We start from the raw sequence: 22,815 nt of genomic DNA on the forward strand, positions 1-22,815 counted from the left end.
CTCTCAGTCGTCAGTGTTGATCCTACATTAGACATTTTAATTCATTATTTTCAGAGAAAACTAGGTCTGTATAAGAGCTGCCTATAAAACAATAGGATTTCTTTAACATTTAGACCATTTAAAAATGTTTTTCATTTATTTTAGTTGCATGACAGCACACAATGGTTGCAGGGTGTACATAAGTAGTTTGACCTTATACACAGGTTGCATTACTTTGGCTCCCAGGTGCTGCAGCTACAGCGAGGCAGGAAATCTGGAGAGATGACTGGAAGTTCACTGCACAAGCAGCTGACAGATTTACAGAACAAACACTCCAAGGTTCAGCAGGAAAACTCCCTCTTGCGTGTAGAGAAGAACCATTTGGTTGAGCACATCTCTCGGCTACATAAACAGGTACGTGCTCGAAACATGCAAACTTCATATTCGCTGGGCACACAATGGGTGGGAGTGGTGCTTACTATGTGTGACCCATCAGAAGAGGCCAACGAGGACAAACCTGAGGTCAGCGACAAAGTAGGAATTTGGTATGTGTCGCTCCCCCACTAGACTGCTCGGATTTCTGTTAAAAAAAAATGTCTCTCTTAACATAATTGTGGATCATAAAACACTATACATAATTGTCACCGTTGAACGATAACATTAAGGTACTGTATTTTTCTGGAACTGTTATTTGCCACTTTTTGTAGGTTGTTAAAGTAGTTCTTGTTCGGAGACCCTTTACATAAGGTATAAGAAAATTGTAGGAACCCAACCATACATTGTTAGTGATCTAATTATTATTAATTCATAGAACCAAGTCCATAACACTTTATAGAAGATATCAATGGGGTAGCACTAGGTTCGGACAGACCCACAGGGGTACAGGTGAATCCCCCAGTGGGCCCCTGAGCAAGGTGGGCCCCTAGTCTCCCACCCCCTGCACAAGTGGCACATAACGCAGTAGACTGACTGCACTACATACATATACTCAGTGTACAGCACCTCCACCAGCCTATGGTCATATAAAAACTTGATAGATTATTAAAGAAACTCCCCAGTTTATTATTATAGACACAATCAGAGCTGAGATGTCTTCTAGGTATAGGGGAAAGCCACCAGTGTCCTCTTCTCCCCAGGACCTACCTTCTCAAAGTTGATGCAGTGACCCCCATATTCAATCATCTGGTAGCATCTTGCTGTTGTGTGAGCAGGGAATATTTAAATGTATCCGTGCGGTGGGCCCCTAAAATACATTTTACTAGGCACCCCAGTTCAACACTGATCATAGTAATGCCTTTACGGAGCTAAGCTGCAGTGTAAAGCAGGACAAACAATGTGTCTCTATATCAGTGCATGAAGTGAAGCTGACACAGAGACACTTACTGCACCTGAGTGCACAGGGCATGGTGTCGTTACACTGTGTTGGTGACTGAGAGGGTGAAGAATCAGGTTCATCTGCAGAGCTGAGAGAGTAGAACTCTGCATCAGAACTGGGGGTTCAGCACTGGAAATGAGGGGTTCACTTCACACCCAAAACACATAGTGACAGCACAGTCACTTCTCACCTAAAGTCATTGTTTCTGCAGAAGTCACTCTCATCATCCTTGTCACTTGCAAGTTGCTTGCAGAGGAATAAAATCCCAAATCCCACGAAACAGGAAACTAAAGTTTCTCTGCTGGGCGCTAGGCAAGGATCTGCAAGCACTGCTAATGGCCAGCCCCGCAGCGAGACAACATGGAGCGCTAGTCTGGACTCCAGCGGGTGCAGCGCTAGCCACTGATGATGTGCTGAGTAAAGGAGGGCCCCGAGGACAGCGCAGAGGAAGCAGGGAGCTGGAAAGCATTCTACTTGGATGGACGTCCACTTGGGGACTGTTTTGATGCAGAGACTATATTCAACAAGTAGTTACCTGTGGAGGGTCCATCTTCCTCCCCCTATGGAAGTGAACGTGCACACTCAGCCAATTCAAGCATGCCTGTTAACGGGGGCATTGGCAGAGATAGCTGTCACGACAGCTACCTCTTGTAAGTCACTGGCTTAAAGGGGTATTCCAGTTTTGTGATATTACTAACCTATCCTCAGAATAGGTCGTTAATATAAGATCAGTGGGCAGAGGCAGATTGGCCATGGACCCTACAGGGAATTTTGCCGGTGGGCTGATGCTTTGAGGGCCACCTGAGCTCTCCTCACTGCTGCTGGCCTGGCCTACTACTGGGGGAACTATAGAAGTCTATTACAACTATTAGAGGAAGTCCAGGCAGTATGTTGAAGGTAGGGCTAGCTTGGTGTTGTGGCCCACATCTTACTTCCTAAGCCCCCTGCTTCATATCCGTATCAGAGACAACTGGAGCAGGAGGAGGACAGAAGGTGGCAGCTATTGATGGCCACCACCGAGGGACAGCTTCTGGGGAGGTTTTTGTGCTGCATTGTGGTATTTGGTTTTGTAGGATGGTATTCTGTGCTGCACTACGGTACTACTGACTCTGACAACTTGTATTGGCCCCATCTACTTGTGTTGCCCCCTCCCATGTCACTTTGGACCCACCTACAACATTGTGGCATCTTTTAGGATTTTTCCAGGCCCACTTTAAGTTCCCAGTGCGCCGCTGTTGGTGGGGTCTGATTCTTGGCTTCCTCTCCCATTCACCTGAATGGGACAAAAAGTTGTAATTACATTGCGTCCAGGGGCGTAACTATAGGGGAAGCAGGGGAAGCGGCTGCTTTGGGGCCCTGACCCAGAAGGGGCCCATCCAGGAGGAGGACTAAAAGATTTTGTCAGGGCCCCCTCAACACACAATGAAATGATATACAGTGGCAGTATAAATGGATGGAACAACTGCCGGGGAGGGGGGCCCCTAAAAAAATTTGCTGTGGGGCCCAGTCATTTCTAGCTACGCCACTGATTGCATCACCGCTACATTGTAGACCACGTGCAGGTAAACCCTGAAGAGAACACAGCTCTGGCACTAGCGCCACAGCCCCTTGAAACTGCTGATTGGTGGGGGTGCCGGGAGTCCAGCGCCAATCTGAAACTGATGACCTATCCTCAGGACAGGTCATCAATATCATGCAACTGGAATATCTCTTTAACATAGAAAGCGCTGGTAATAATGGCTTCCAATACAGAGAAGTCTGCTGAGGGAAGTGCGATTGTGTAACAGAATTCCTGGAGACCATGGCACAAGACGTCTTATGAAAGCCTTCCAAGTTGTGTAATGTAAAGACCTGCACCTTACTGTCTAATAACAAGGAGATCAGAACTCAGCAGCCCTGTGATAGACTCTGGAATGTCTAAGACTTCGGATACACCTGATGTGCAGATCTCTATGGTGATTGTTGGAGATTGTAGCTTACAGCTAATGTGTCCAGCAAACCACACGTGAAACATTAGAAAAAAAGATGCATTTAACCGACATATAAGCATCTAGAGAACCAAACGTATGCCAAAAGTACGTTTTCTCTATTTTGCACTCCTATCCGTTTTTCCATTTTTTTTTTGCCAGATTTAGCAATCATAGAAACTCACATTCGTTTTTGGAATGGATCCAGTTTCTCTAAAAAAAAAACGAACAAAAAAAGCTGGTGTGAAAAATAAACTTTTATAACAAAATGGACAAGAATAGGACATGTTCTATTTTTTTTGTTGCAGGGCTGTGCTGTCTGCATTTTTTGTAGACCCATTGAAATGAATGGGTCCGCATCCTATCCGCAAAAAAAAAAAACGGAACAGACACGGAAACAAACAACATTTGTCTGCATAAGGCCTCATTCACACGACAAAAAAAAATGCAGACAGAATACGGATTTCATTGGCCATGCCACAAATTATAGAGCATGTCCTATTCTTGTCCGTTCTGCAGACAGCCAGTATACGCCGCGGATCTGCGGTTTGCAGACCACAGTATGACTGCAGGTCCAGGGATCATGAAATATGTTGTCTGTATTCATGGCATGTCAGCTGTGCATAGGTATTGATTAATTTTAGGCTATGATGGCCCTATGTAATATTTTTCTTTTGGATCTCGCTCCCTATTTTATTTATTGTACACTGGCTTACACTACAGCACATAAGCCACATACGTTTCCATTAAAAGGGTTTCTACCACCAGAAATACTGTTATGTAGCTGACTGATATAGCGATGCGCTAATGTCAGCACTACATAACAGTATGTTTCTAACATTAGTCCCTGCAGCCGTTTTTGTAAAAAATTCACTTTTATTATATGCTAATGAGCCTCTAGGTGCTATGTGGGCGTAAAATCAGCACCTAGAGGCTCCGTCCACTCACCCATTATCCCGCCCAGGTCCCCTGTTCTGCCTGCCCCGCTCCTCTTGATTGATGCCACGGTCCACTGCATCGTTGACGAAATCCCGCGCCTGCGCCGTTCACTTCTGTATTCGGCGCAGGCGCAGTGAGTGAATGATGCGCTCCTGGTGCCAGATTCCTCACTGCGCCTGCGCCGACTACATCACAGTGAGGAAGCCGGCATCAGGAGAGCGGCCTTCACTCACTGCGCATGTGCCGAAGACAGAAGTGAACGGCGCAGGCGCGGGATTTCGTCAACGATGCGGTGGACCGTGGCATCAATCAAGAGGAGCGGGGGCGGGCAGAACAGGGGACCTGGGCGGGATAATGGGTGAGTGGACGGAGCCTCTAGGTGCTGATTTTACACCCACATAGCACCTAGAGGCTCATTAGCATATAATAAAAGTGCTTTTTTTACTAAAACGGCTGCAGGGACAAATGTTAGAAACATACTGTTATGTAGTGCTGACATTAGCGCATCGCTATATCAGTCAGCTACATAAAGGGTTTCTACCACCAGAAATACTGTTAAGTATTCAGTTTGCAGCAGATTGTTCCAGCTCCCTGGATTTCTCATTACTGTGACATCACAGAAAACTCCTTTTCACAAGTTGTATATTTTTGTGAATACTTTTTCTGTTTTTGATGCTAATATAAACTCATGAAATTGATTCATCTGAACACTTTGATGTAAATTGTTGGACCCAATATAACAATTTGATTATAGAACCAGGCTGGGTTCACATCTGCAATGGAGGTTGGAGCTGGAAGCCTCCATTGGCGATTTTGGCTGAAAAAAAAAAAGGACAAAATACAGCATGCAGCGATATATTGTCTGGCAGAATGCTGGCACATTGGCCGGAAACCCATAGGACCCCGTTATAGTGAATAGGATCTGTCGGGCGCCAGCGGTATCTGGTATATACTGGATCCAGCCTATCTCATGTTGTTCTTGCAAATTAAAACTTTGTGCTAAAGTGGTTATCATATAGGACATGACAACCTCTTTCTAACAAAGCTAGAACCAGCCCTGTACCTCACATGGATCCAGAGATCTCCTCATTCATTGCTCCGATTGTTCTGCTAGACTTATTTGAAGCTGGCAGCTCAGGGGGCATGTCCTTTCTCAGAGGATGTGTCCTGTCTGCTGCAGCTGGTGGTGTTCTGTCAGAAAACCTTAACTAGTCAGATTCCCTTACCCCACGTGACTCCCGGGGGGGGGGGGGGGGGTCCGCTACCAGGGCATGGATAAGGTGAAATTACAGTGAGCGTTGACTCATGGACTCGTGCACAGGAACAGCGCGTGCTCTCTCAGGGGTAAGGAGATCTGACGGTCTTTTGTCTTGTTAAATCTCCTTACCTTCACACTGCGCACGCGCGGATTGTAACATCTCCATTCCCTCAAGCGCGCTGTGTAGTGAGGGTGAGGAGATTTTACAATCTGCGCGTGCGCAGTGTGAGGGTAAGGAGATTTAACAAGACAAAATACCGTCAGATCTCCTCACCCCTGTGAGCGCAGTCAACGCTCACTGTAATTTTAACTTACCCATGCCCTGGTACTGTGAGGCGCTGTGCCGTAGTACTGCGCTCGCGCAGAGGCGCACACCCCCGTAAGTCACGTGGTGTAAGGGAATCTGACGAGTTAAGGTTTTCTGACAGAACAGGTGGCAGTCGAAGGATAGAACTGAGCATGTGCTTCTATCTCAGTGAGCAGGACAGAGAAATTAGAAAAAGTGCAAACAGCAGGTGGCGCTATACAGATAGATTTCAGTGAATAACTCACTAGCTGCTGTATAATACATTTTTCATTACATGCAATTACAAACCTATTCAGATCCGGATGCTGGTTTGAAAACTGTAAAATATTTTTCGCGTGACAACCCCTTTAACTCTTCTAACAAGGAGACTTTTGTATCATATGTTTTAATGGTTTTTAACCCGTTTTCTCCACCATCTTAAATGCAGCACATGAATACCCCAGAACAAAATCTATATCTCTGGGAGACCTTGCAGCATACGCCAGTCTTCCATCCCTCTACCCGCCGTGCCAAAGCAACAGGTTATTTCTCAAATGCTGGGATCCTGCCATGTAAAATACCTCCCAATCACCAGTTTTGCAATAACCCGCTGCTTAATAACATTAGTGATTCTTTCATTACATTCAAAGACAGGAAATAAACTCATCTCTACAAAGTTTTTTTTTTGTACAGCTTTTTAGTGGGGCTTTATCATTAACCCTTTACTGCATGCGGACCGCTACATGGCCATATGGAGATCTGCTGCTATGGTGTTATAGAAAATATAGGATCTATACTTGGGTAACAGATATCCGTGCACTGCCTCGGGGTCTAAGCAGATATGGCGTAGGAAGTGTGTGTTCTGTAAACCTGAATTTCTTGTTTCCTCTTCAGATTATTCATGGGGCAGCTGGTGACCAGGGCAGGTGGGGGAGGATGCGTACCAGCAAACTCTGGACGTTACTCTCCCCCATCGTACTCTTCCTGCTTACTCGTCCCTTTACAGTTAGTGCTTTCTTACAATTTCCTGCTAAAATGTTAAAAATATATATGTACTTGATAAGATCCATCCAACAGACCAATTCAAGGATCCTCCATTCTTGAATGTATGGTTTGCGAACCGGAAACATTACTCTCTTTCATTTTCCAGGTTGTTTGCCCCGTACAGATATCTGAATAAAACATTTAACAAGTTGTCCGTTTTTGATGTAAAGATGTGCTCAGAATATATATGGTACCCTAAACCTAAAAGAATCATTAATAATGTAATAATTACCACTGTCTACAGCATAATGGCGTTAGTCATCACACATAGGCGACCACCGTTCTGGATAGATTCACGTCTCGTCACAATTCTTACACAGCTACCAGTGTACAACAGATGGACATGGCACAGAGGATTAAAGCACTAATGTGTTTAGAAGGGGCCAGCAGTGAGGGACATGAATGGTTTCTTTCAGTTCTGACTCTGTAACTGCCAGGGCTTGTAAAAAGCATCTTTAAGAGATATTACAACTGCCCAGTATGATGTTCACCAGTGAAATGACTCCACAACACAGTCCCTGCCTTTAGCTGGGGTCCCTCTTTTCTCATGAAATGTTCTCCTTTTGCAACTTAACCATAAATTAATACATTTTCTAATTTAAGTTCTTTACTGCAGATCGTCTCCCACAGTATACAATATCTCAAGATTTATTGCCAGTTAGTGCTAAGACGTTGCATATTCACTTGACTTTTATGTTACCGTGTAAATTAAAAAACGACTGAAGCATATGGACATGCATGAAAAATTTGATTTTTAACAATAAACCTTTAAAGGGTGTCCTGGCGATACAGTTTTTTCAACATGGGGCAGATTGGGTTAAAAAAAAGAAGCATTACTCACCTCACCGATTTCCCTACCACTGCCGTTGTGATGCTAACCTGGTCCCTACTGGTCTCCGTTTCTTAGTCCCGACTCAACACAGAGGAAATGGCAAGAGAAGCCTGTTCATCCCATCACTGGCTGAGGCAGGTACCACTGCAGCCATTGATTGGCTGAGGGGACATCTTCTGACAATTCCTGTGTGTCAAGATGGGGCCAAGATTGCTAACAAGGAACCTTAAAGTGTGTTCCAGCGATACATATTTTTCAATACGGGGGAGAATGATTAATAAAAAATGAAGCATTACTCACCTCACTGAATTCCCCACCACTGCCATTGCAATGCCCACAACCTCTCTTCTGGTCTCCGTTTCCTAGTCTCAACTCAACACACTCAGGAGATGCCCACTCAGCCAGTCACTGGAGCAACGGTGATTGGCAGAACCAGCATTTTCTGCCATTTATTGTGTGTTGAGATGGGACCAAGAAGATGTAGAGCAGGATTGTAAGTGCATCTTATCATCTTGCAAGACTAGTATTAGAGGATTATTTTGCCTACAATGAAAACGCCATGACATGAAGAACCCAATGTAAAGATCATAAACTATAGACAAAAATTCAAGTGAAAATAAAAAAAAGCCCCATTATACATATAAATAGCAGCTTGACTCTAGATGTTTCTTGCTAAAAATATTCTGTGTCCTGTAAATAAGAGTAGCTTCCCGATACTGGTTGCTACAGTTGTCATGTCCAAATCCAGATTTTGTCTAAAAAGAAGGCCAACCATTGCTTTTTCATCCTTCAACAACGATCAGGCAAGATCACCAGACGACTCCTTAGGTCAGTGTTCCTCAACTCCAGCCATCAGGGCCCACCTGCCAATCATGATTTGAGAATATCCCACAGAATGAATACCTGATGTATTAACACTAATTATGGCACCTGCTCAATGCTAAGGAAATCCTGAAAACCTGTCCGGCAGGTGGGGACCAAGGATTGGGGCTGAGAAACACTGCCTTAGGCCTCATGCACACGACCGTATGTATTTTGCAGTCTGCAAAAAACGGATCCACATAAAATACGGGTGACATCCGTGTGCGTTCCATATTTTGCGGAACTGAACATCTGGCCCCTAAAAGAACAGGACTATCCTTGTCCTTAATGCGGACAATAATAGGACATGTTCTATTTTTTTGCGGAACGTAAATATGGACATACGGAAACAGAATGCACACGGAGTACCTTCCGTTTTTTTTGTGGACCCATTGAAATGAATGGTTCCGTATATATGGTCCGCCAATAAAGCGGAATGGACACGGAATAAAAATACGTTCGTGTGCATGAGGCTTTAGGGCAGGACCACATGATCAGGTTTCCTGATGCAGTTTTGGAAGCCACAATCAGGTGTGGATCATAAAAGGAGATAAAGGACAGATGTGACTTCTACACTGCGTGCAGAATTATTAGGCAAATGAGTATTTTGACCACATCATCCTCTTTATGCATGTTGTCTTACTCCAAGCTGTATAGGCTCGAAAGCCTACTACCAATTAAGCATATTAGGTGATGTGCATCTCTGTAATGAGAAGGGGTGTGGTCTAATGACATCAACACCCTATATTAGGTGTGCATAATTATTAGGCAACTTCCTTTCCTTTGGCAAAATGGGTCAAAAGTAGGACTTGACAGGCTCAGAAAAGTCAAAAATAGTGAGATATCTTGCAGAGGGATGCAGCACTCTTAAAATTGCAAAGCTTCTGAAGCGTGATCATCGAACAATCAAGCGTTTCATTCAAAATAGTCAACAGGGTCGCAAGAAGCGTGTGGAAAAACCAAGGCGCAAAATAACTGCCCATGAACTGAGAAAAGTCAAGCGTGCAGCTGCCAAGATGTCACTTGCCACCAGTTTGGCCATATTTCAGAGCTGCAACATCACTGCAGTGCCCAAAAGCACAAGGTGTGCAATACTCAGAGACATGGCCAAGGTAAGAAAGGCTGAAAGACGACCACCACTGAACAAGACACACAAGCTGAAACGTCAAGACTGATTTTTCTAAGGTTTTATGGACTGATGAAATGAGAGTGAGTCTTGATGGGCCAGATGGATGGGCCCGTGGCTGGATTGGTAAAGGGCAGAGAGCTCCAGTCCGACTCAGACGCCAGCAAGGTGGAGGTGGAGTACTGGTTTGGGCTGGTATCATCAAAGATGAGCTTGTGGGGCCTTTTCGGGTTGAGGATGGAGTCAAGCTCAACTCCCAGTCCTACTGCCAGTTTCTGGAAGACACCTTCTTCAAGCAGTGGTACAGGAAGAAGTCTGCATCCTTCAAGAAAAACATGATTTTCATGCAGGACAATGCTCCATCACACGCGTCCAAGTACTCCACAGCGTGGCTGGCAAGAAAGGGTATAAAAGAAGAAAATCTAATGACATGGCCTCCTTGTTCACCTGATCTGAACCCCATTGAGAACAGGTTGTCCATCATCAAATGTGAGATTTACAAGGAGGGAAAACAGTACACCTCTCTGAACAGTGTCTGGGAGGCTGTGGTTGCTGCTGCACGCAATGTTGATGGTGAACAGATCAAAACACTGACAGAATCCATGGATGGCAGGCTTTCGAGTGTCCTTGCAAAGAAAGGTGGCTATATTGGTCACTGATTAGTTTTTGTTTTGTTTTTGAATGTCAGAAATGTATATTTGTGAATGTTGAGATGTTATATTGGTTTCACTGGTAAAAATAAATAATTGAAATGGGTATATATTTGTTTTTTGTTAAGTTGCCTAATAATTATGCACAGTAATAGTCACCTGCACACACAGATATCCCCATAAAATAGCTAAAACTAAAAACAAACTAAAAACTACTTCCAAAAATATTCAGCTTTGATATTAATGAGTTTTTTGGGTTCATTGAGAACATGGTTGTTGTTCAATAATAAAATTAATCCTCAAAAATACAACTTGCCTAATAATTCTGCACTCCCTGTAATCTTTTTAAATTCATTTCTGGTTTTGGCTTTCAAAACTGCATGTAGAAACCTGACCATGTGGCTGTACCCTTATAATTTCCTGATCCTTAAATAGATGGTCTGAGAACAGGAAGACGTCTCACCAATCAAGGGGGTCCGTGAGACACATTTCACTGAGTATAAGATATGAACATGGACAGACTTCACCGATGGCTGACTGCATAGAAAACCGTCATGTGGTTTATATTTGTTACTACGTTAACATTGTTCAGATCACAAGGAACCCATCTGTGTGCATTATCCATCCCACCGCCAGGCCCTCAAAATTCATTAATAAGCTTCCTTCACCACTTTGCACAGCCATTGAGCACAGCAGTTCTTTGAACCAGAAAACAAATGTTTTCATTCTTTTCAGATTGCAGAGAAGAATGATGAAATCCGGCGCATGCAGGGTCATGTGGACAGCTTGTGCTACGATATGGATAGCCTGAAGCTCCGCCGAGATATGGATGACTCTTCCGACAAAGAGGCCTGGCAGCAGCTCTCCAGCATAAGTCACAATGTAGAGAGAGTAGCAGCATCCATGAGCTTGAATTAGTCACTCCAGTGAACACTTTTTATATACCCTTTTATTGCGAGCAGTGATTTCAGATTATTTTATATATATATATAGTAAATGAACATATATCGTACATGTGGCATCTTTCAATCACAGTGTATTTCACTGGATATTCAGTATATGGTATTTTATTTTTGGAAGAGAAATGATATGTTCCATTTTAGATCGTAATTCAGAAATGACATTTGGTGATGATTATTTAGGTGATGTAAGTTTAGCATATACACCATAAAAGCTTATCCATAGGTTTTAGCCCAATGAAGGCAAACAGAGTGTCTTTTGGCATCCATTTGGCTGATATACATATGTCGCAAAAAAAAAAGTGGGTGGAATAGTGTAGAAGACTATGGGGGAGATTTATCATGAGGCGAAAATTTGAAGTCAGTTTTGCTTGAGTCTGCGTTGGAGTACTTTATGCCACATTTGTCAAAGGTCTCATGTTACTTGATAAATTTGTCTTATCCTTAGACCTAACACATTTGTCTAGAGAAGCTACTCCATCCTCCTAATGGAGTGAGATCACGACTTTAAAAAAGTCCTTTTTTTGTGACTTTTTGATGCCAGAATTCTGGAGTTGAAGGTATGATAAATCAGGGCCAATATTTCATTCAACAGTATACAGCAAAACATTGTATTCAGTAAAAGTGTGGTTTTTTTTTACAATGGGACCCAATAGATGATGAATGCAACTGTATACGTTGTGGAGAGACAATTTGGAAGCCATTTTATTACGCTCATGGGGTGTCGTTCCTGGGCCCTGGGTAACCCTGCTGTGATTAAAGGGGTTTTGCAGACATAGATATTTAGGATACATTGACTAATTATGCCATAAAAGTCAGAACATGGTGGCCTACCGCTAATTTCCATGGAAAGTGATCAAGCGTTCAGGTCCACCTTTATGCTAAATGGAAATGTGGCTAGGCACTGGAATTATGGGGGTCCTAACAATCCTCAAACTATAATAGCAACTAAATATACCCCCAATATGCCATAAAGGTCTATGGGAGAGAACTAGAAGTCACTGTTATGCTGTACGTGCAGTGGATTTGTGTGAAATTGACCTACTCCATTGATTGACAATAGGACTCTCTTTATAATATTGGTGGTAAAGCAAATATTTCTGTTATCTTTTGCTCATGTTTTGATTTTCATCATTTGATTCTGTTTCCCACAAGATCGGACTCAACCTAAAGTTTTTATTTTACACTGCTGATCATAAATGAATAAATTGTGGTAGCTTTATTGTGTACTTTTTTTGTTTTGCTGTCTGTTGTAGTCCATGGAGCTATACCTATTGATTCAAATATGTTTTTTTTTCTCAAAGGGGTATTCCCATTGTCTGATAGGTGTGGGTCCCACCTCTGGGACCCACACCTAGCTCGTAAACTGAGCCGGCAAAGTGAAGGAGGGCTCACCGCGCATGCGCAGCCATCCTCCATTTATTTCTATAGGGTCGCTGAAAATAGTCAAGCGCTGGCTCGGCCCTCCTTCACTTTGCTTGCTCAGTTTAGGAGATAGGTTTCAGTCCCACCTCTGGGACCCGCACCTATCAGACAATGGAGCCACATCTTAGCGATATGCCCCCGTTGTTTGAGATGGGAATACCCCTTTAAGCATTTCATAATCTTCTGTTCAAGCTGTACATAAATGTGGAGACATGGATTTAGAGGTGGCTGCAGATGCCATCATCATACAGTATGTGTATGGTACTCATACCTATACATGTTTCATTGACTGTTATCATTGTAAGCAGGTCTCTTTGGTCATGTCTTGGGTCTGTTTACTATAATATGTGCATACCTCATACCTTACTATATTGTCATCTCTATTTTCTTGTCAAAATTAAAGCCTTTTTGTGGTTATAATGGCCTTCGCTCCTCTTGGAAGGCTTTCAACAAGATTGTGGAGTGTGGCTGTGAGAATTTGTACCCGTTCAGCCAAAAGAGCAAACATGAGGTCTGACACTGATGTTGGAGGAGAAGGACTGGTTCACAATCCACATTCCTATTCATCCCAAAGGTGTTCTGCAGGGTTGAGGTCAGGTCTTTGTGTGCAGTCAGGCAAGTCCTTTCTCACCAAACTCGTCCAACCTTGTTTTTATGGAGCGGTCTTTTGTGCACACTGAGGCACAGTCATGCTGGAACACGAAAAGGCCTTCTCCAAACTATTGCCACAAAGTTGTAAGCATACAATTGTCTAAGATGTCTTTGTATCTTGTAAAATTAACAATACATTTCACCGGAAATAAGGGTCCTAGCACAAACCCTGAAAAACACTCTCATATATTATTTCTCCTCCACCAAATTTTGCACTAGGTACTATAAAATTCAGATATTGAGCGTTCTCTGGGCATCCACCAATCTGAGATTAGTCCATCAGACTGCCAGATAGTGAAATGTGATTCATCACACCAGGGAATGTGTTTCCATTGCTCTACAGGCTAGTAACGTAATGCTTTACATCACTACAGCAGACACTTGGCATTGTGCATGGTGATCTCAGGCTTGTGTGCAGCTGCTCGACCATGGAAATCTATTTCATGAGCCTCCCAATGCACAGTTCTCTAATGCTGACGTCACTTCCAGAGACGGTGTGGAGCGAGTGATGTAACAGGGGAGATTTACATGCTTCAGCACTCGGCATCCCCGCTTTGTGAGCTTGTGTGGTCACGACTTTAAGACTGAGCTGTTGTTACTTCAGGAACAGGCTTGTTGCAAAGCGCATCTTATGACAGCGCCACGTTTCAAGTCACTGGGGAAGACTTATCAAAAGTGGCGTAAAGGAAAGCAAGGAAGCAATCGGATTCCACCTTTCATTTTCAAAAGGAACTCTAAAAAAATGAAAGGTGGAATCTGATTGGATGATATGGGCAACACCGCTTTTGATAAATCTCCCCCGGAGCTCTTTCCTACAGGCGGTCCGTGCCGAAAAACTAAAATGTCAATTGCACCATTTGCGTTAATAAGTCCTAGAGCTATGCAGCTGCTGTCTGGTTGGCACACAGTCAGAAATTACTTCCGTTTGAACCAGGTCTTACATTAAACTAATACTAACCACTTTTGCATAGCCGTAAAAATTCTGTCAATCTGTTGGCTGTTATATTGGGTGTACGGTAGCATTCTGGCTTCTGGCCAGAGACTGTAATATGGACACGACAATCCACCCGTATTATGGTCACGTAAAAGAACTTCAGATTGACAGATTATTATTTTTTAATTATGATGGCTGAGCTATGAATTTACATCTAGTTCTATACCATCGTTATTATGAGGCAGAGCAGCGCTCTTAATAGTTCTCCATGCCCAGCCTGTAGTCTGATCTCTAGTTATGTAGTCACTGATTAACCTGCGTGTGAAAGTAAACTGTATAATAATCCTGGGCAAAATGTAATAAAATCATAGGTTGAAAATATAACACTGTAGTAATATGAATTCATAGGTAGGTGAAGGGAAAATTCCACTATAAAGGGGTTATGCCATGACTGATGTGAAAAATGAAAATCAGACATCATATAGTACACAGAAATCTCTTTCTAAGGCTAGTTTCACACTAGAGTTCGGGAGATCAGGCAGGGTAGAGCCTGCTGGATCTCTCCGTATCCGGCATTGCCGGAAACTACATTAAAGGGGATCTCTAGGAAGTAAGAAAATGAAAATAGGTAAATATTACTTTATTAGGAATATATTCTCAAATACCTTTCATTAGTTATAATGGCTCGTTTTGTCTGGGGCGCAATCATCAGGGGAAACAAAATGTCTGCCGTCCTATTAGTGCACACAAAACCAGTCCTAATCGCACAGGAGGACAAGTTACTTCACAACTCTGAGGTAAAGAGCTGCCTCATCCTCCTCTCTGCTTGGCAGGGATTATGGTCCTGAATACAGTTTAATATGATCTTCAGCTAAAACTCTGTAGGAATGGACTTCATGAGGAGACATGAAGAACAGAGAGGAGGTGAGGATGTGGCTGTGTCCTGCTACGTGATTAGGACAGGTTTTGTGTGTACTAATAGGCGGCCATTTTATTTCTCCTAATGATTGCTCTCCATACAAAACGAGCCATTATAACTAATGGAAGGTATTTGGGAATATATTTATAATAAACTAATATTTTGGTATTTTTATTTTCTTCATTCCTGTAGAAAACCATTAAAGAGGTTTTTCGGGCTAGGATAGGTCATCAATATCAGATCGGCGGGGGTCCGACACACCCAGGCACCTACGCCAATGAGCTGTATGAGGAGATGGCAGATGCAGTGTGCACATGCCGTCTCCCTTCTTTCTTTCTGTCCGCTGCTACGGTCTATGGTCTTTGCCATAGACACCTGGGACCCGTGCCGATCTGATAGTGATGACCTATCCTGAGGATAGGTCATTAATAGTAAAGCCAACCACTTTAATTCCATTCGACCCCATTAACTATAATGGGGACCGGCATAGATTCTCTGCCAGAGAAGCCTGTCAGATCTCCTGAATGCTAGAGTGAATCTAGCCTAAGAAAGCTAGAACCAGCCCTTTACCTTACACGGATCCAGAGATCTCAACATTCATTGTTCCTATTGCTTTGCTAGATTTATTTCAAGATGGGAATTCAGAGGATCAGTGGTGTGCCCAAGGGAGGGGGCGGTCCGCCCCAGGTGCTGGCTCTCAGCGCTCTCAGTGGATGCCAGAACAGAAGCAATGAGCGCTTCCATCAATACAGATGGAAGCGCTCATTGCTTTCCCTTTATAAGATGCAGTGCATCTTATAAAGGGAATACTAGTGAGCGCTTCCATAATGGAAGCGCTCACTAGTCTGCAGGAGGAGGGGGAGTGAAGCGCTGTGAGCGCTGTCCAGTACTTACCCCTCCTCCTGCTCGCTCTTCTCAGGGCCCGCGCTGCTGTGTCCTGGCTGCCTGCAGCATCAGGACATACAGAGTGCGCTCTGACCTGATGCTGCAGGAGGTCCGGTGACTGAAGTGCGGACCCTGAGAAGAGAAGACAGTCAGGACAGGGAGAGTGGCGGCAGGAGAGGTAAGTGACTTTATTATTTTACAGTCTGATCTGAGGTCTGATATGGAGGTTTAATGAGGGGTCTGTAGAGGTCTAATGGGGGTCTGGAGTGGTCTATGGGGGGTCTGGAGTGGTCTATGGGGGGTCAGGAGGTCTGACTGAGGGGGTCTGGAGGTCTGACTGGGGCTGGGTTTGGAGGCCTGATTGGGGGTCTGGATGTCTATTGGGGGTCTGGAGGTCTGACTGGGGGGTCTAGAGTTCTAATGGGGGGTCTGATTGGGGGTCTGGAGGTCTGACTGGGGGGATATGATTAGGGGTCTGGAGGTCTAATGGGGGTCTGATTGGGGGTCTGGAGGTCTAATGGGGGTGTGATTGGGGGTCTAATGGTGGTCTGATTTGGGGTCTGGAGGTCTAATGGGGGTCTGGAGGTCTGACTGGGGGGTCTAGAGGTCTAATGGGGCTCTGATTGGGGGTATGGGGGTCTGATTGGGGTCTGGAGGTCTAATGGGGGTCAGATATGGGGTCAGAGGTCTGATATGGGGGTCTGGTCTGAGGTCTGATATGTGGGTCTGGAAGTCTAATGGGGGTCTTATCTGAGGTCTGATATTGGATCGGGGTCTTACATGGAGGTCTAATGGGGGTCTGATCTGAGGTTTAAAACTGGGGTCTTATATGAGGTCTGACATAGAGGTCTAAAGGGAATTTGGTCTGAGATTGGGGGATCTCATTTAGGGTTTTTATGGGGGTCTGATCTGAAAGGAAGGTGTTTTTTTTATTTTATTTCTAGCGCACAACATAAAGGGGTGTATCTGTTTGGTACCAGTATTTTCAGGGGGACTGTTTTTGCAGGAAAGTATTGGGGAGCACAGTGGACAGAGTTTTGGGGGTGGCAGGATGGGGTGTTGAGAAGGTGGGAGGATGATGGAAAAGTAGGAAAATAAGATGTATGTTTGTTAAACTCTGCAGAGACGAGGCGCGGCTCAAAGAAGTCACCATGGTGGTCTGGTCTGACAGGAGAAGAAGAGGAAAAAGAATATCTACATCAGAGAAGAGAAGTCACTGGATGTAAGAGATGTAAGAGAACACTTAAACAACACAATGTAACTCCAAGTCAATCACACTTATGTGAAATCAAACTGTCCACTTAGGAAGCAACACTGAGTGACAATCAATTTCACATGCTGTTGTGCAAATGGGATAGACAACAGGTGGAAATTATAGGCAATTAGCAAGACACCCCCCCAATATAGGAGTGGTTCTGCAGGTGGTAACCACAGACCACTTCTCAGTTCCTATGCTTCCTGGCTGATGTTTTGGTCACTTTTGAATGCTGGCGGTGCTTTCACTCTAGTGGTTGCATGAGACGGAGTTTACAACCCACACAAGTGGCTCAGGTAGTGCAGCTTATCCAGGATGGCACATCAATGCGAGCTGTGGCAAGAAGGTTTGCTGTGTCTGTCAGCGTAGTGTCCAGAGCATGGAGGCGCTACCAGGAGACAGGCCAGTGCATCAGGAGACGTGGAGGAGGCCGTAGGAGGGCAACAACCCAGCAGCAGGACCGCTACCTCTGTCTTTGTGCAAGGAGGAACATGAGGAGCACTGCCAGAGCCCTGCAAAATGACCTCCAGCAGGCCACAAATGTGCATGTGTCTGCTCAAACGGTCAGAAACAGACTCCATGAGGGTGATATGAGGGCCCGACGTCCACAGGTGGGGGTTGTGCTTACAGCCCAACACCGTGCAGGACGTTTGGCATTTGCCAGAGAACACCAAGATTGGCAAATTCGCCACTGGCGCCCTGTGCTCTTCACAGATGAAAGCAGGTTCACACTGAGCACATGTGACACACGTGACAGAGTCTGGAGACGCCGTGGAGAACGTTCTGCTGCCTGCAACATCCTCCAGCATGACCGGTTTGGCATTGGGTCAGTAATGGTGTGGGGTGGCATTTCTTTGGAGGGCCGCACAGCCCTCCATGTGCTCGCCAGAGGTAGCCTGACTGCCATTAGGTACCGAGATGAGATCCTCAGACCCCTTGTGAGACCATATGCTGGTGCGGTTGGCCCTGGGTTCCTCCTAATGCAAGACAATGCTAGACCTCATGTGGCTGGAGTGTGTCAGCAGTTCCTGCAAGACGAAGGCATTGATGCTATGGACTGGCCCGCCCGTTCCCCAGACCTGAATCCAATTGAGCACATCTGGGACATCATGTCTCACTCTATCCACCAACGTCACGTTGCACCACAGACTGTCCAGGAGTTGGCAGATGCTTTAGTCCAGGTCTGGGAGGAGATCCCTCAGGAGACCGTCCGCCACCTCATCAGGAGCATGCACAGGCGTTGTAGGGAGGTCATACAGGCACGTGGAGGCCACACACACTACTGAGCCTCATTTTGACTTGTTTTAAGGACATTACATCAAAGTTGGATCAGCCTGTAGTGTGTTTTTCCACTTTAATTTTGAGTGTGACTCCAAATCGAGACCTCCATGGGTTGAAAAATTTGATTTCCATTTTTTTATTTTTGTGTGATTTTGTTGTCAGCACATTCAAGTATGTAAAGAACAAAGTATTTCAGAAGAATATTTAATTAATTCAGATCTAGGATGTGTTATTTTTGTGTTCCCTTAATTTTTTTGAGCAGTGTATGTGGTGCTGTATGACCCTGTATGTTCTGTAGCGCTGTATGTAATGCTTTCCAAGTATGTCTTTAAAGGGGTTGTCCGCTTTTTTTTTTTGTATGGGCGCTACCTTCTCTGCTCTGTTTACCTGCTCATCACTACAAATACTATGGCGAGCAGGTGAACAGAACAGAGAAAGCAGCTCTCATATGAGCCCTGCCCTCTCTTCAAACAGCTGGGGGTACAGAGGGCATTACTACTATGGAGGGGGCACAGAGCCAGAGGGCATTACTACAATGAAGGGGGCACAGTGGGCATTATTACTGTGAAGGGGCAGAGTGGGCATTATTATTGTGAAGGGGGCACAATGGGGATTTCTACTATGGAGATGGCACAGTGGGCATTATTACTGTGAAGGGGGCACAATGGGCATTATTACTGTGAAGGGGCATTATGAGCATTATTACTGTGAAGGGGGCACAGTGGGCATTATTACTGTGAAGGGGGCACAATGGGTATTATTACTGTGAAGGGGCATTATGAGCATTATTACTGTGAAGGGGGCACAGTGGGCATTATTACTGTGAAGGGGCACAGTGGGCATTTTTATTGTGAAGGGGGCACAAAGGGCATTATTACTGTGAAGGGGGCACAATGGGGATTACTACTATGGAGGTGGCACAGAGGGCATTACTAGCACAGTGGGCATTATTACTGTGAAGGGGCACAATGGGCATTATTACTGTGAAGGGGCACAGTGGGCATTATTACTGTGAAGGGGCACAATGGGTATTATTACTGTGAAGGGGGCACAATGGGGATTTCTACTATGGAGGGGGCACATATGGCATTACTAGCACAGTGGGCATATTACTGTGAAGGGGGGGCACAATGGGCATTATTACTGTGAAGGTGCACAATGGGGCATTATTACTGTGAGGCCTCATGCACCCGACCGTTTTTTTTTAAGGTCCGCAAAAACGGGGTCCGTAGGTCCGTGATCCGTGACCGTTTTTTCGTCCGTGGGTCTTCCTTGATTTTTGGAGGATCCACGGACATGACGTTTTGGTGTCCGCCTGGCCGTGTGGATCCAAACGGATCCGTCCTGACTTACAATGCAAGTCAATGGGGACGGATCCGTTTGACGCTGACACAATATGGTGCAATTGCAAACGGATCCGTCCCCCATTGACTTTCAATGTAAAGTCAGGAGTCCCTATTATACCATCGGATCAGAGTTTTCTCCAATCCGATGGTATATTTTAAATTGAAGCGTCCCCATCACCATGGGAACGCCTCTATGTTAGAATATACTGTCGGATATGAGTTAGATCGTGAAACTCAGATCCGACAGTATATTCTAACACAGAGGCGTTCCCATGGTGATGGGGACGCTTCAAGTTAGAATATACTAAGAACTGTGTACATGACTGCCCCCTGCTGCCTGGCAGCACCCGATCTCTTACAGGGGGCTGTGATCCGCACAATTAACCCCTCAGGTGCTGCACCTGAGGGGGGTTAATTGTGCGTATCATAGTCCCCTGTAAGAGATCAGGGGCTGCCAGGCAGCAGGGGGCAGACCCCCCTCGGCCTCCCCTCCCTCCCTCTATCGTATTAATTTCATTGGTGGCACAGTGTGCGCCCCCCCCCGGCCCCCCCTCCCTCCCTCTATTGTATTATTTTCATTGGTGGCACAGTGTGCGGCCTCCCCTCTCCCCCCCCCCCCCCCCGATCATTGGTGACAGCGGAGAGTTCCGATCGGAGTCCCAGTTTAATCGCTGGGGCTCCGATCGGTAACCATGGCAACCAGGACGCTACTGCAGTCCTGGTTGCCATGGTTACTTAGCAATATTAGAAGCATCATACTTACCTGCTGCGCTGTCTGTGACCGGCCGGGAGCTCCTCCTACTGGTAAGTGACAGGTCTGTGCGGCGCATTGCTTAATGATCTGTCACTTACCAGTAGGAGGAGCTCCCGGCTGGTCACAGACAGCGCAGAAGGTAAGTATGATGCTTCTAATATTGCTAAGTAAGGGGAGGCCGCACACTGTGCCACCAAAGAAAATAATACAATAGAGGGAGGGAGGGGGGGCCGGGGGGGGGGCGCACACTGTGCCACCAATGAAAATAATACAATAGAGGGAGGGGGGGCCGCACTGGCCACCAATGAAATTAAAACTGGGGAGGGAGGGGGGTCTGCCCCCTGCTGCATGGCAGCCCCTGATCTCTTATAGGGGGCTATGATATGTACAATTAACCCCTCAGGTGCAGCACCTGAGGGGTTAATTGTGCGGATCACAGCCCCCTGTAAGAGATCGGGTGCTGCCAGGCAGCAGGGGGCAGTCATGTACACAGTTCGGTCTTCGATCTTCGGATCCGTCTGTATGAAAGTAGCCTACGGACACGGATCACGGACACGGATGCCAATCTTGTGTGCATCCGTGTTTTTTCACGGACCCATTGACTTGAATGGGTCTGTGAACCGTTGTCCGTCAAAAAAATAGGACAAGTCCTATTTTTTTGACGGACAGGATACACGGATCACTGAGGCGGATGACAAACGGAGCATTTTCCGAGTTTTCAACGGACCCATTGAAAGTCAATGGGTCTGCAGAAAATCACGGAAAACGGAACAACGGCCACGGGTGCACACAACGGTCGTGTGCATGAGGCCTGAAGGGAACACAGTGGGCATTATTACTGTGAAGGGGCAAAGTGGGGATTATTACTGTGAAGGGGGCACAAAGAGGGCATTACTAGCACAGTGGGCATTATTACTGTGAAGAGGGCACAATGGGCATAACTACTGTGAGAGGGCACAATTTGGGCATAATTATTGTGAGTGGGCACACATCTGTACAAAACTACTGTGAGTGGGTACAATTTTTTTTTAAGTATTTGAGGAGGGGGGGGGGGGGGGGTGGTGCCAGAGAAAGAACCCGCCCCGGGTGCCAAACACCCTAGGCACGCCACTGCAAGAAGTGTGTCCTTTTTGCGGTGGTTATCTCCCTGTTATTTGGTCAGTTATTTCCATCAGTTATTGTGAACCAAAACCGGTATTGAAGCCTTCAGAGACCAGGTGTAATGTAAAGATCTGCACCTGTTCTGTGTTTTTGACTTGCACCTTGTTTTGGCTCACAATAACTGACCAAATAACTGAAGTGTGAACTCAGCCTTAGGCCTCTTGAACACGAACGTTGTGCATCCGTTCCATGCATTGGGGACCGCAATTTTGCGGTGCCCAAAACACAGATCCGGAAAAAAACTGATGACATCTGTGTGACGTCCGTGTTACATGTTTGTTTTGCGGACCTGTGGTAGCAATGCCTGTCCTTGTCTGCAAAACGGACAGGATTAGGACATGCTCTATTTTTTTGCAGGACAGACTTGTGGACATTGTGGCCCCACATGCAGTTCCGCATATGGGCCACAAAAAAATACGGACTGTATTATAGATTTATTGGCGTCATGTAACTCAGGGTCTATGGGAGAGATTTATCAAGACCGGCATGTGCTTGATATCCCCTGCGCCACCGGAGGATGCGCCTAATATATGACGAGGCACAAGCCTCCTAAACTGAGATCTATGCCAGCTCATAGCTGGTGCAGATTTCACTCATCATTTATGCCGGTAAATTCATAAATGATGACTGTGTCGGGGCAGATGGCCACGCCCCAGGACACGCCCCGTTTTCAGAAAGTGGTGGGGGCAGCATAGAAATGCCACTTGCACCTACATTCAGGCGCAATAGCATTCAAAAATGTGCAAACCAGTGGTTTGGGACTTTTGTACGCCAGAAAACAGGCGGAAGGAGGTAATAAATCCCCCCCTGTGGTCCTGTCAAAAATAAGGATTCAGGATTTCAGTAATTAACTGCTTAGTGGTCGAGCTGGAGATTATTATTGATTGCCTGAATGCTAATGAATTAAATTGTGAAAGTGGAGGGATAT

At 45.4% G+C, this 22,815-nt stretch overlaps 1 protein-coding gene across 4 annotated transcripts in view; it reads left to right on the top strand.

Moving 5' to 3' along the window:
* LOC121001282 (myosin-9-like) overlaps positions 1-22,815 on the top strand; it is a 95,851-nt gene that overhangs the window by 68,423 nt on the left and 4,613 nt on the right. For 2 of the 4 annotated variants that reach the window (XM_040432277.1, XM_040432276.1), the window contains exons 10-11: positions 226-393; positions 11,053-12,351. In XM_040432277.1, the coding sequence (XP_040288211.1) occupies positions 226-393; positions 11,053-11,235 (351 nt within the window). In that variant the 3' untranslated portion in view covers positions 11,236-12,351. Of the gene's footprint in view, positions 1-225; positions 394-11,052; positions 12,352-22,815 lie in introns of those variants that run through there. The other 2 variants (XR_005779021.1, XM_040432278.1) reach the window with 2 other exon arrangements.

Source organism: Bufo bufo, chromosome 5, assembly GCF_905171765.1.
Source record: "Bufo bufo chromosome 5, aBufBuf1.1, whole genome shotgun sequence".
Taxonomy (NCBI): Eukaryota; Metazoa; Chordata; class Amphibia; order Anura; family Bufonidae; genus Bufo; species Bufo bufo.